General features: G+C 45.2%; 1 protein-coding gene across 4 annotated transcripts in view; it reads left to right on the top strand.

Moving 5' to 3' along the window:
* rnls (renalase, FAD-dependent amine oxidase) overlaps positions 1-12,658 on the top strand; it is a 191,664-nt gene extending 179,006 nt beyond the window's left edge. For 3 of the 4 annotated variants that reach the window (XM_041210550.1, XM_041210549.1, XM_041210547.1), the window contains exon 7: positions 10,331-12,658. In XM_041210550.1, the coding sequence (XP_041066484.1) occupies positions 10,331-10,483 (153 nt within the window). In that variant the 3' untranslated portion in view covers positions 10,484-12,658. Of the gene's footprint in view, positions 1-8,817; positions 8,872-10,330 lie in introns of those variants that run through there. The other variant, XM_041210548.1, reaches the window with a different exon arrangement.
* Positions 12,659-13,074: the final 416 nt, after the last annotated feature.

The raw sequence follows: 13,074 nt of genomic DNA, 5'->3' as shown, positions 1-13,074 counted from the left end.
GCCGTGGCTGCTCAGTGCCTAGCGACACCCCGAGTGACCGCCTGTCATTCCTGCAGATGACTTAGAACCAGTGTCACTGATGACTGCGCATGTCTAGAGACCTGGTCGCTCACATCTGCCACTTATTGCAGGACTTGGCGCCAAGGGGACATAGAGGGCTTCTACTGCCAGTGTCTGTGAAAGTGACCGAGGCGCTCAATTTCTATGCCAGTGGCTCCTTTCAGGGCTCCACAGGTGATCTCTGTGAGATTTCACAAGCTTCCACCCACAAATGCATCCATGAGGTCACAGATGCCATCTTCTCCATGGCACATTGTGCATTTTGCCCAGCATGGGACAGCCAAGATGCAAAAGCCATTGGATTCGTCCTGATCTCGGGATTCCCACAGGTGCAGGGTGCAATTGACTGTACTCATGTGGTGCTTAGGTCTCTGTCACTACACTCAGTGGATTTCATCAGCTACAAGGGATTCCGCTCACTGAATGTGCAGCTGCTATGCGACCACCAGAAACGCATCCTGCAGTTATGCACATGGTTTCCAGGGTGTGTGCACAACTCCTACATCCTGAGTCACTTGCAGATCCCTGCAGTCTTCCAGGGTCCACAGAGGCTGCAGAGATGGCTCGTCGGGGCAAGGGCTCCCCACAGAGGCCGTGGCTGATGATACCCGTGTGGCGGCCTCAGACTGCAGCAGAGCGACGCTATAATGAGGCTCGTGCTGCAGCTCGCAGCTTGGTGGAGCAGACCATAGGGATGCTGAAGATGAGGTTCCGGTTCCTGAACCGGTCTGGTGGAGCCCTGCAATACAGTCCATAGAAGGTGTCACGGATCGTCATCGTCTGCTGTGCCCTTTACAACCCGGCGCTGCAACGGAGAAAGGAACTGGCAGAGGAGGAGATGGAGGAGCTGCAGATCTCCTCCATTGAGGAGGACACTGACAGGGATGAAGCTGAGGAGGTCCACGGAGGCAACAATGAGGGGATGGGCCCTCGCAATGGCTAAACAAGGCAGGTGCGCTTGGGAGGCCCTCACAGCTGCCAGATCCGTGGAGGATGATGGCGATATGCAGTGAGGTGACCCCATAGATCCTCACATCGCATCTCTGAATGTTTGACTCCAGTCTGGCTTATAGCAGTGCGAATACCTTCTGTGAGAATGCTCCTGTCATGGAGATGCAGTGGAGGCCCTAATAGTCAGGAGGGCGATGATGACATGCAGTGAGGACACTTCGTAGATCTCCAAATAGCTTCTGAGAATGTCTGCCTCCTGTCTGGCTGAGGGCAGCTCGCTTGCGCTCTATGATCAGGGTCATATCATAGAGACTCAGCCATGAAACTTTAGAAGCATCTGATGCTTTGTCTGTCTTCAGCACCTGAGCCCTTCAGGAGGTGGAGCACAGCATCACTGGTCACAGGTGCTGAAGAGATGAGGGCCAGCCCCCCCCTTAAAGGTGCTGAGAGCACACAAAGAGAATGATGGAACTCTGTGGCACCTGTCCACACCATTCTGGCAGCGATGACCAGCACTGCCGAGATGCAGGCATCAATAATGTTGCCACGGAGTGTGAGGCCGGACCATCACTTTGGTCTGAAGGCTGCAGAGAGCACAGAGAAGAGGCCCTGGACTGAGACACTTGCCTTTATCTTGTGGAGAAAGGTTTCACATCTGAGTGACAAGAACACTACTCATCAGAATAAGGAGCCATAGGCAGAGTGACATTCTTGGGAATTTATTGACAATAGTGACCAGTATGTACAAGTGATTAATACCCGTGCCCAGGCTATACAACTAATTCTCTTTAACTTTCCTAACCCTGCCGCTATGTTTTGGTGCTCCCCGGACATCCACAGCAGAAGTGGAGGTGGAGGCAGCCTGCTGACTGTGACACCCTGTCTGTGATGACTTTGGCAGGCGTCCTCTAGAGGACCGAGACCTGGAGACCCGAGCCTGCTTTCGGGGTCCTGCTGTGTGGCTGCGGCACCCTTCTCAGCTGGAGCTGCTGAAGTCACAGGATGAGGGCAGTCGGATTGGCTGGACACTCTTGGAGTCACCTGGATGGATAGGCCCGGAGTGTGCACCTGCAGATCCTCCTTCCCTATGAGTGCCTGGGGGCTCAAGCTGACTTCTTGAGGAGCAGGGGTAGCTAGGAGTGAGATCGAGCTGCCTGGCACCCCTCTCACGTACATACTGTTGGAAGCCAACTATAGTATCAGCGATGGAGTTGAGCCCACATAGCAGTGCAGGACTGAAGTCCTGGACCAAGGTCTCCATGGCGGCTGCCATCCGACCAATGTTGACCTCAGTGCAATGGCATGCCAGCGCTAACGCTTCAGCCTGAAGACTCCTCTATCATGCTTTGCAATCTGAGGAGTGCAGCGGACATCCCTTCTTGATGTTCCCGAGCTTGCCTTTGCAGCTCCAGCAACTGTGACATGACCGAGTCCAGAGGCTCGTCATCTGACTCAGACTCAGCAATGTTCAGGCCTCCAGTAATCCTCTGAGTGCCAGACACCTGGGTAATCCCCACCAGTGCCTGCTGTGGATCATACAGTGCGATGTGCTCACCAGATTGTGACCCCTAGGCCACTAGGTCCTACCGAGGTGTGTGTCTCGTGGAGGGTGTGGGTGAACGCTGCGACAGGACTTCAGGGAGGGTGCCTTCAGATTCCTCTTCAGAGGTTTCTTTGGGGCTTGATCGGAGGCCCTGGGTCATGGACTCTGTCAGCTGTTTGGCAGATGTGCCTTCGAAAGCAAGGGGAGATAATTAGTGCATGGCAGTGGCTTGTGAAACAGGACACATCACTCACGGCATGGTTGTCTGATGGATGTTGCACTGCTGGATCCTCACTTGGTAGAGCAGCGCCAACCTCACCATCAGCATATGACTGGTCCAGATCCTGGCTGACCAGCTGGATGGCTCTGTTTTCAAAGTCCATGAGGACCTTGATTTCAGGCATTCCACCACTGGTCTGTGACCTCTCTTTTCTGTTCTGTGCCAGCTTGTCCTGCATGGATAGAGATGGAGAAAGAGTAAGCAGGACACCTGCCAGGCCAGATGATAAGGATAAAAACAAAAAAACTGCGGATGCTGGAAATCCAAAACAAAAACATAATTACCTGGAAAAACTCAGCAGGTCTGGCAGCATCGGCGGAGAAGAAAGGAGTTGACGTTTCGAGTCCTCATGACCCTTCGACAGAACTTGAGTGAGTCCAAGAAAGGGGTGACCCCTTTCTTGGACTCACTCAAGTTCTGTCGAAGGGTCATGAGGACTCGAAACGTCAACTCTTTTCTTCTCCGCCGATGCTGCCAGACCTGCTGAGTTTTTCCAGGTAATTCTGCAGATGATAAGGATGCTTGGCCTGTGTGGGGGTGAGTGGTTCCATGGACAGGATGAGGACAATGATGGTGGGTATGAGAGAGTGAACGGTGATGTCCCTTGAACTGGCAGTGAGTGAGGGCCCTGTGGATGTGTACTGGGTTTGTGAGTGTGTGAGCTGACAGTGATGGAAAGAGTGACTTAACCTGGTGGAACGAAGGAGATCATTCATCCTCCTGCGGCACTGGGTGGCTGTCCTCTTCAGAAGGGTATTGGTGCTGACCACTACTGCCACCGCCTCCCAAGCTGGATTGGTGATGTTGCTGCCTGGCCTGTGGCCAAAGCTTGATACTGGACATCCCGGCAGGCCTACATGGCATCGAGCAGTTACTCAAGGGATCTGTCGTTGATGCGGGGGGTGAGGGGGCTGCAGTTTTTTTTTCCTTTGCTGGCCATGCCTCCCGGGCAACGGTGGTGAGCTCATGGTGATGAGCGTATTGCCAGCGGCTGCCTTTTTAACATGGCGGCCAGCACGATGTAACGGTGGGGTGATGGTGGGTGGGAGAATGAAAGCACATACGCTCTGGATGATATGGCGTGAAAACTCGCCATTGCGACCAGTGGGTGGAACGCCATTTTGCCCACCCACTACCACATTTAGTGTCATTTGGGAACACTCCGCCCATTTTCTCTGTATCCACTCTATCAAAATCTTTCAGAACTTTAAAGATCTCTATTCGGTCAACCCTCAGCCTCCCTTTTTTCAAGAAGAAAGAGACCCAGCCTGTCAATCTTTTCCTAATATGCATACCCACACATTTCTAATATTATCCTTGTAATCTTCTCTGCACTTCCTCCAGCACCTCTAGATCCTTTTCATAATATGGCAACCAGAACTGCACAGTACTCTAAGTGGGAACAGCACCACCTGCAAGTTTCCCTCCAAGTCACACACCATTCTGACTTGGAACTACATGACTGTTCCTTCACTGTCACTGGGTCAAAGTCCTGGGACTCCCTCTGTAACAGCACTGTGGGTATACCTATACCTCATGGACTGCAGTGATTCAAGAAGGCAGCTCTTTCTGAAGGATATGTCATGACACAGCCGTTGGTAAAGCTGAGTTATTTAAAAATCCCAGAGGGAAACTTTAAACAACTGTCATAACCTCTATTTTAAGTGGTATGTTTGAAATGCAGCTCTAAATTCAGGAATCAGACCACCAGTTCTCGAGAGGTTTTATATCAAAATAATGAGACATTTATTAATTTACACAAGTTAAATATATACACATGGCTACAAATTACTACTATCATAACTTTTAACAAATTCTCAAACTAATCTGCACTAAGGCAACTCATAGACTTTATGCAGAAACCAGGCAAAACATTTTCACCTTACAAATTCAAAATGAGGCTCCTTTCACTTTGGTTCCTTTGCAGACACAGTGGTAAGCTTACAGGCTTTACTTTACATTGCCCTACACACACAAAACTGCTATCTGTTATACTCAGCACATCTCATCAAATGTAAATTCTCATTGTATCACCAGCCCCTTTGAGCTCCACCTCTTCTAACATTAAAACCCTTTTCATAGTACCAATTTTATTAGTAATATAAACATTGCTTGGTCTCTACTAGCTAGGTGTCAGATTTCACTCTTCTTAAATGCTCTATTCAACAAAATGCAAATGTACTCAACCTCTCTTACATCTCAAAACTAGTATACATCAAAGCACCCAGACTATTTGGCTTTAATCCAATTAAGACACACCCACAAACTAAACCTCTATTTTAAAAGAAAAATAATTTCCGATAATATTATATACATCAATAGCTTCATGATGGATAATTAAGGATGGGTAAAAATTGCTGGCCTAGCCAGCGACACCCACATCCCATGAACAAATTAAAAGAAAGTGTGGACTAACCAAGGTTCAATATTGGTTTAGCATAACTTCCGTACTTTCTAATTCTATCCCTTTAGAATTAAAGTCAAATGCTTGGTTTGCTTTGTTTAAATGGTCCTCCTAAAACATAGTAAAAGTTTTAATGATTAATGCGCTTGTACTGCAAAATCTCTTTCAGTCCCAAACACATCCCAAATTATCACCACCATCATATAAGTGGCAGTATGAGTAGAATGAGAAGATGTATTGTCCCTTTGAAGGTTAGCAGAGCCCATTGTGATAGGCTGTATGAGTTGATAGCATGGTTGTGAGTGCATCTTGTGCTGAGTGCTTATAGAGGTTGATCTTCATATAAATGAGTTTCCCCGACACCTTGATGATAGGGAAGGAGAATAGGAAATAATGAGATGGTTGAAGGCTATGTGTGTGATAGAGGCAATACCTTGACTTAACTTGACCCCACCCTTTCTGACTCCTCTGACACCTTTTGCAAGCTCTCTCCATACAACATGAATTACCCTCTTATTACACTCTTCCTGTCCTCAATGCCTGGTAGTTGATCCCTTCTTACTCAGACTTTAGTCCACACCATCTACATGAATATAGCAGCGTCTGGGCACATTTCCTCCTGCTGACTACTCCCAAAGCACCCTAGTCTGTGGCTCCTTACACTCACACGCCGCTGCTTGAAATGTTCTCACTTAACTTGCTGCAAAAGCACTGAATTTTCCTTTTTCCCAATGGCAGTAATCCTATAGGGAGTGGTATTACTGTTTTAAACTGGGCAGTTAGTGAAGTCACGTGGGTGGACAGTGGTCCTGCTCTACTGTGAAGTTGCCAATGGGAGGCGAAGCAACAGACTATTTGATCACGGGAGGCATGCTAGCCAAATCTGTCCCCAGTTGACATTCACTCACATGCGCACACTTCCAGAAGAGCAATCAAAAGCAGAAACCCTGACTGATTGTCCTATCTGTAACCCAAGACACTAAAACCAATGGATAGTCCCATTACCAGCAGCCCGGTTCAGATCAGCTAATTCACCACAGGCTCAGGATTGAACCCGAGAGCCTCCTAATCCCCACGGATCAGCAGAATAATCAACTGACCCATTGGCTATCATTTGGTTTTGCAAGATCAAAGACTTGAACTGGCTAAACTTTTTTCTTAACAGAAACATCTTTAAAAAGCAGCAGCTTGGAAAGCTAAAATGGAATGCTTTCAAATCCTTGCTATTCACATTTTGGATGGAAAATTTAACTAAGTGCATACACTTGTCCAAGGGAATTCTTTCACTTGCTTTGCAACACAAATGTGAGTTTTACAGGGTGATAGATTCACCTGGAGGATAGATGGATTTAGTTCCCACGTTCAGTAACTGTTAGCAGCTAGAGAATTGGGTGTGTTACTGTTTGAAGTCTTGTAGCTTATACCAGCTGCACAAGGACAAGTGGAAGTGCTACTATGTACTGCTTGTGCTATGTATAGAAACAGAGCACTTCGTAGTCACTGATAATATCATAATCTTGGCCAAAAAATATGTTGGCACCTAACTGTGTGAGCTAGTGAGAAGTGCTAGGAGAACAGAAGTACCAGCGATGGAATAGCAAAGCACTATGACGAAATGGAATGTCAGATTAATGGAGTGCACAGAAACAGACAAATTCAGAACCTGTAACAGTGACTTCCAGACAGCTGGGTTATTAGCACTTACAGCAGTCTCTCACTGTTACATGCTAACATCTGACATTTAACACTGAGGCAACATTCTGTGCTAACACATAGGGGTCGGTATTAACCCTTCTATGATGCACAGAAATGGTTCAGAGGAAGGAGTAAAAATTAAAAATTGCAAACCCAACCTGCCATGTATGAGTCTGTCACCATTTTGATGGCAGCGGGTTATGTGGCGCGTCTTGGAGAGGTGGGATGTTTCAATACCATATGTAAATCAGGCTTGCATAGTACAGTTGTGAGCTTGGTTTAAATTTGAAGATTGCAAGACGGGTTTTCCCTTGGGAAACCCGTCAGCAAAAAGGAGACAGGAGCAGCTGGCTTCAACAGGTTAAGTGCTTTCTATAGCACTGCTCATGAATCAGGAGGAGCAGAAGGGCTCCCCAGGCCCCACAAAATAAAATTTCTGTAGATCACAGCTCTCCTCACTACTGCGACCGTCACCCCTCATCCCCCCCACCAAGCATCAATCTATCTGGATTGCCGGAGACCCATCCCCATTGCTCTGCTCGCAGGCTGGGGCCTTCTACTGCTGACTTTGCAACCTGGCAGCTGGATAGCCTGTCAATCTGACCAGCTACTGGGTGGGAAACTCAGGTCAAAATAATAATCCGAACCTGCTGTTAAGTTTGGCAGGAGTTAATTGTCATCGGGATTTCTGAATTTCCCCCCTCCATTATTACACTTCCTGTAAATAGCAGGCCATAATAGTAGACTTCAGGGTTTCTTGCTCTGTTTAGTGGATGAAAATCCCCATTTCCCACATTCTTGCATTTTTTTAGGCTTGTAATGTCTCTCCTCTCCTTATCATTCTCTGAGCGCTCTGAAATATTTTTCAGATGACTATTTGGGTATTTCACTTGCTCCCAGACCAGAAGGTGAGAGAGCCCTGGCTGATTTAAGTTGATGCAAGCATTGAGGAATAACAAAAATTTGTCTGGTATAAATTCACCTGGGCGGTTGTGTGAAACAGAGAATAGCAAGTCAGCAACCAATTTTGCACTAAACTCAATTTCCTTTCCATTAGAGTGCATACTAGGCTGCTGGTTCTGTAGCATTACTGCCCAAAGCAAAGTTCTAATCATATCAACCCCAACAAGCTTGTCCCTTTTTAATGCAGTCAAACCCTTATACCAACTTTTTCAATACAATCCTAATTCTCGCTACAAAAACACAAGCTTTGTTTTGGTCTGACTTATTGTCTCATTACAGCCCTGTGCCTTGGGATATTTTACAATGCTAAAGGCATTATATAAATGCAAATTGTTGCTGTGGTTATTATAATTGTCTCTTGAACCCATTGCTGATTTTCCTTTCTTCCCTGTGGATAACTGCCTGCCTCTGTCCAGCTCTTCCTGCGACAGTGCATCTGCGATCATGTTGACCATATGGAGAATACGAGTGCTAGCACTCTGTGGCATAGCATGCTGGAGCTGCCACATTAATGGTCAACACACCAGTTCTATATGAAGCACCTTTTTGCGTGCTGAGAATTAATCTGCTCCATGTGGGTCTGGCAAATAGAACATTGAATCTCAGCTGTGCCTGACGTTCAGTCTGACTTCCTCCAGAAGGCAATTTGCCAGTTTCAATTGGAAAATAAAGTGGTGAATTCACTCCCATTTAACAAAAAAATGAACTTGTATTATAATTTGTAATTATTGCTTAGAAGTCGCTAGTTGTGATATTCTTGCAAAAATGCATTCCTTTGCTACCTTGAGCAAAGTTTAAACCCGTTTTAAAGTGAAGATGGGTATAGAGGAAACCAACGGTTCTTGAAGTGGCCCAAGAGTTGGCAACGGCACTTAAAGTCAAATATATAATTTTAACGTGTCTTCATCTCCTTCTTTAAAGAAAAAGAAAAATGCCATGTGGAAAATGTATAAGGGATAAAGTATTTGCCAGTCGCTATTACTGAATGACTGAACAAATCAAAGTAGGAACTTTTGGCCTTTCACCTGAGCCTGTTATACAAGTGGTTGTAAATGAATGCAATTGAATTTTAGAAGTGCTCCTCAAGCTGGGGTGGGTTGGGGGAGGAGGGGGGAATTAATCTTTTTGAAGCAACGAAGGCTTCACCCAAACAATGAGATTAAGACTCATACAGTCTCAGGTACACAACCTGACTCATTCTCAGTCAGAATCTTTCCATTCTACATATTTCAATGCCCTTAATCACATACAGCATGAATTTTTCATCAAACTGTAGTAAGCACATTTTCTCATCCCTGTTTTCCAACATTTCTCTTCAGTTTGGACACCCAATGCTGTGATTCCATTACCCTACTCATTTTTAAAATTTACCTTCAGTAATTTCCATGGTGCCTTTAAGTTCATCCATTTAATAGTTGCTCGTAAAAATAACAGCTAACAGATCAGATTGAAGATAATTGGCTTCTGCTAATGGGTCAGTCATATCACAGAAAAGTAAAAGATGGACAGACTCAATTTTTTTATACATTGATAGATTTATGTGACGTTGTAAAATGCCCAGTACAGAAACACTATTCTTTTTATTTGCTTGGCATAGCGACTGGACACAGTGTCATAGAGTATCACTTTAATAAGTGGCTGACTTAGTCACATTGGTTTTAATGAACAGTAAAAGTCATATTAGAAAAAAATCTGTTACTGTTGCTTACAACCCATTGTCACTTTCTGAAAAGTGATAATGAAAGTTAATGAGATCATGGTAATACAACCTGGGCCTAAATTTTATCTGCAACTGAGCCTTCATTAATTCACACATTGTGATCTATTACATAAAGGACTAGATATTTCTGTTGGCAATTTGAGTAAGTCAACACAGCTCATTCATATACAATGTTCTCCTGTTTCCTATTTTAATGGTGCCATTAACTGGCTTATCTTAAATAGACTAATGTCGCTGTTAAAACAGCAAAGAGACAGCATTGAAGCATTTCTCCATTAATGCTATCATTTTGCATATGCTACTCTCCTAATATTATCTGTTCAATTGTCATCTGAAAGATACCTATCATGAAAGTCAGCGAAAAAGCTCAGCAGATCAGAAGCTGGATGATCTCAAGTAACAGTTCAACTGGTCTTTAAATGCTAAAGCACCTGAAGACATGCCCTTTCATCCCTGACCTTGCCAGTAGGAAGTCACTTTTGAGCATTGCTGGCAACAATGACAAAAAAACTGTGTACCTTTTTCTACATAGCCAGCAACATCTTTAAGTACACAGTGGGGTCTGTAGTTTCTTTTTGTAACTTAAACAGTCTCTGTAGCACTACACAGGACAGGAACCCTTGGCACAGCTTGGGAGATGGAGCCCTCAACAGGGGCCCTGGGGGGATGTTAAATGGCAATCCTTAGAATAATTTCCAACTGCTTTTCTTGCAGGTCATCAAATCGGTCCTGAACTGCCCAGGACAAATGATGCTTAATGGTCAGCCACTTCTTGTGTGTGGCGGTGATGGTTTTACACACTCAAACTTCGATGGCTGCACAGAATCTGCCTTAACAATCTTGGATGTGTTCAAATGTCATTTTTAAATGTCTGCATCTCGTAATTCTGAATACGTTGCTTTGTCTCTGATCTCATTCATTATTGCAAACCCCATTAATGGAGGGCTGTTCAGTGTGTGGATGAAATCAATAGCCCTTCACCACCCCCCCCCTGAGAATTTGGCACATAGATCATATTTGCATCTGAACTAGAAAATAATGGAAACATATGTTATGCATTTGACATTAGGATCCAGGGAGACAGCTCTAAGTACACTGAGAAACTGCCTACCAGCAGTAGTAATCCAAGGAAGAAAGTAATGTTTCTGTGTGTAGTGACTAAGGCTATTATTCAGAGCTTTAGAAAATGCAACTGTCAGCCAAATTTCACACTATATGTTCCATGTAATGTAACATTAAACCATTTTATGTTCTAAACTGCAAATCCAGACACACAGCAGTTTTCTTACATAAGGAACATTTTTTTAGAAATTTCTTTAAACTTGGCTTATTTTCTCTGTGAGTAAATATCCTCCACATGATGGACTAAACATGGAATAATATCACTCTTGGGTGGCTGGCAACATGGGTTCCTTTCCTTTCATCAGCATGGCCATCATTTACTAATGTTGGCTGGGATTCAGACGTCACCTTCTCTCATCAGGTGAGCTTAAGGTCATTCCTAGCAGAGTAGAGGCCTGTAGACTCCATATTCTCAGGAGAGAGGAAGAACAAGAAAAACAGAGCTGCCCTTCAAATTCATGTTGCTTCCACCCATCCTGTGCTCAGTTGTGACGCAGATACTGACTGGATTTTCTTGCTGGCTTTGCGACCCTGACAAATAGGGATTGCGAGCCCGCACTTACTGGCAGCACATCCGTTAGTGCAGTATTCTCAGAGGCAGCCTCCAGGCTCGCCATCCTATTACAGATGGCAGGTGGGCTCCCAATACTGCTAGCCCAAACAGAGGGCCAGAAGCTCTGGAGTCTCCACAGCACCACTGGGAGAGCTGAAGCTCTGCTCAGGCAGTTTAGAGACCATGAGGGCGCCTCATCATAGAGACACCTGGGGAGGAGTGCATTTAAATATAAAATTTGTTTGGCTGAAGCCATTAGGCCCATGGAAGCAGAGGGGAAACCTTTCCTGGCCGCAGCCCCCTCTTTTGGGTATGGAGCCCCTGGTTCAGATGGCTCACCCGCTCTCCAAGGGGTGAACCTCCATTGTGATGGCAGCCTCCACACATGGCCATGGTGGCTGCACTGCCAGCAACAAAATGCAGGCCTCAGCCGCAAATTGAATCTAATTTGGCCTGTAATGGGCTTCACTGTCTGCCCTCCTGCACAATGTGGGCAGCTGATCCCAGTCCTGACCCACCCATGAAATATATTCCAGGGGTGGGAGTGCAACCAGGCATCATCCCAATGTAACTCCCCCTTATTTTCCCTGATCCTTCTCCCTGGCCCCACCATCTCCAAGATCTCCATCACAGGGCCAGGAAAATTCAGCCCCAGGAGTCTGTAATGAGCACCGTACTGCCATCAGAGCAGGAGCAGCATTAGCTTTGCTAATCAAAAAACAAAATATTGTGGATGCTGGAGATCCAAAATAAAAACAGAACGTGCTGGAAAAACTCAGCAGGCCTGGCAGAAGATCTGTAGGCAGAGGAACAGCGTTAACATTTTGTGTCCAATATGAATCTTCTTCGAAGGAGAGTCATATTGGACTTGAAACATTAACTCTGTTTTTCTCTCCAAAGATGCTGCCAGACCTGCTAAGGTTTTCCAGCGCTCTCTGTTTTTATTAGCTCTGCTAATATTATGTCTGTGTATTTTTTAATTTTAATACCCCCCTTTCACAAGCACCCAGACCACATCCCCTGGACAAGCAGCTCAGTGACAAGCGTGGAGTTTTCCACATACATAACTAGAGTTGCTTGCCATGTGGCCAGAGTTGGCGATGCAGAAACATAACCCAAGTTAAAATGTTTTCTCTTGCCACACCCCCATCCTCCACCACATCCCTATCTGTCACTGTCTGGTACCAGTTTTGCTAATCCCAGCCAAGCTTTGAAGATTGAGACTACATTCCAAGCTTACAGCATTATAGCATTCCCACCTGAACACTGTCCATAGCAAATGAAGAATGGGACCTGGATTCTCACCCATGTAGCGGGTATTTAAATGGTGTTATTTGCTTTTGAAAATAAAATGAATTTTCTGATAACACACCTAAGTGGTTGCAATCATCTACAGGCGATCCAGTTTTTTAAACTAATATATCCAGAATAAAAAAATCTTTGCACACACATTGTGTGAAGGAAGTACAACGCAGATTGATTTTAAGTGTACATATTTGGATCTTGTATGACTAAAATTGGCTCTGTTTGTAATTACTATGAGACCATCTCACATCAATTTTTAGTGATCTCTATAAGGAACTGAAGAGAACATTGAAATCCGCTGCCCACGCCATATCCCAAAAGACAGCAGGTTTCATCTGGCACATTTTGTTAAAATCCTGCTGAGAGCTAGTATTTGAATTCCTCCATGTAGCACTCGCCAGTAATGTAAATAGTTGTAGATATGCAGTCGTCATTCACAGTAGGATAAAACTTTAGCTGAGTAACTGATGAACGATGG

This window comes from Carcharodon carcharias, chromosome 17 (genome assembly GCF_017639515.1).
Source record: "Carcharodon carcharias isolate sCarCar2 chromosome 17, sCarCar2.pri, whole genome shotgun sequence".
In the NCBI taxonomy this organism is placed as follows: Eukaryota; Metazoa; Chordata; class Chondrichthyes; order Lamniformes; family Lamnidae; genus Carcharodon; species Carcharodon carcharias.
The sequence above is the reverse complement of the archived record's forward strand: the minus strand, read 5'-3'. Positions and strand labels throughout refer to the sequence as shown.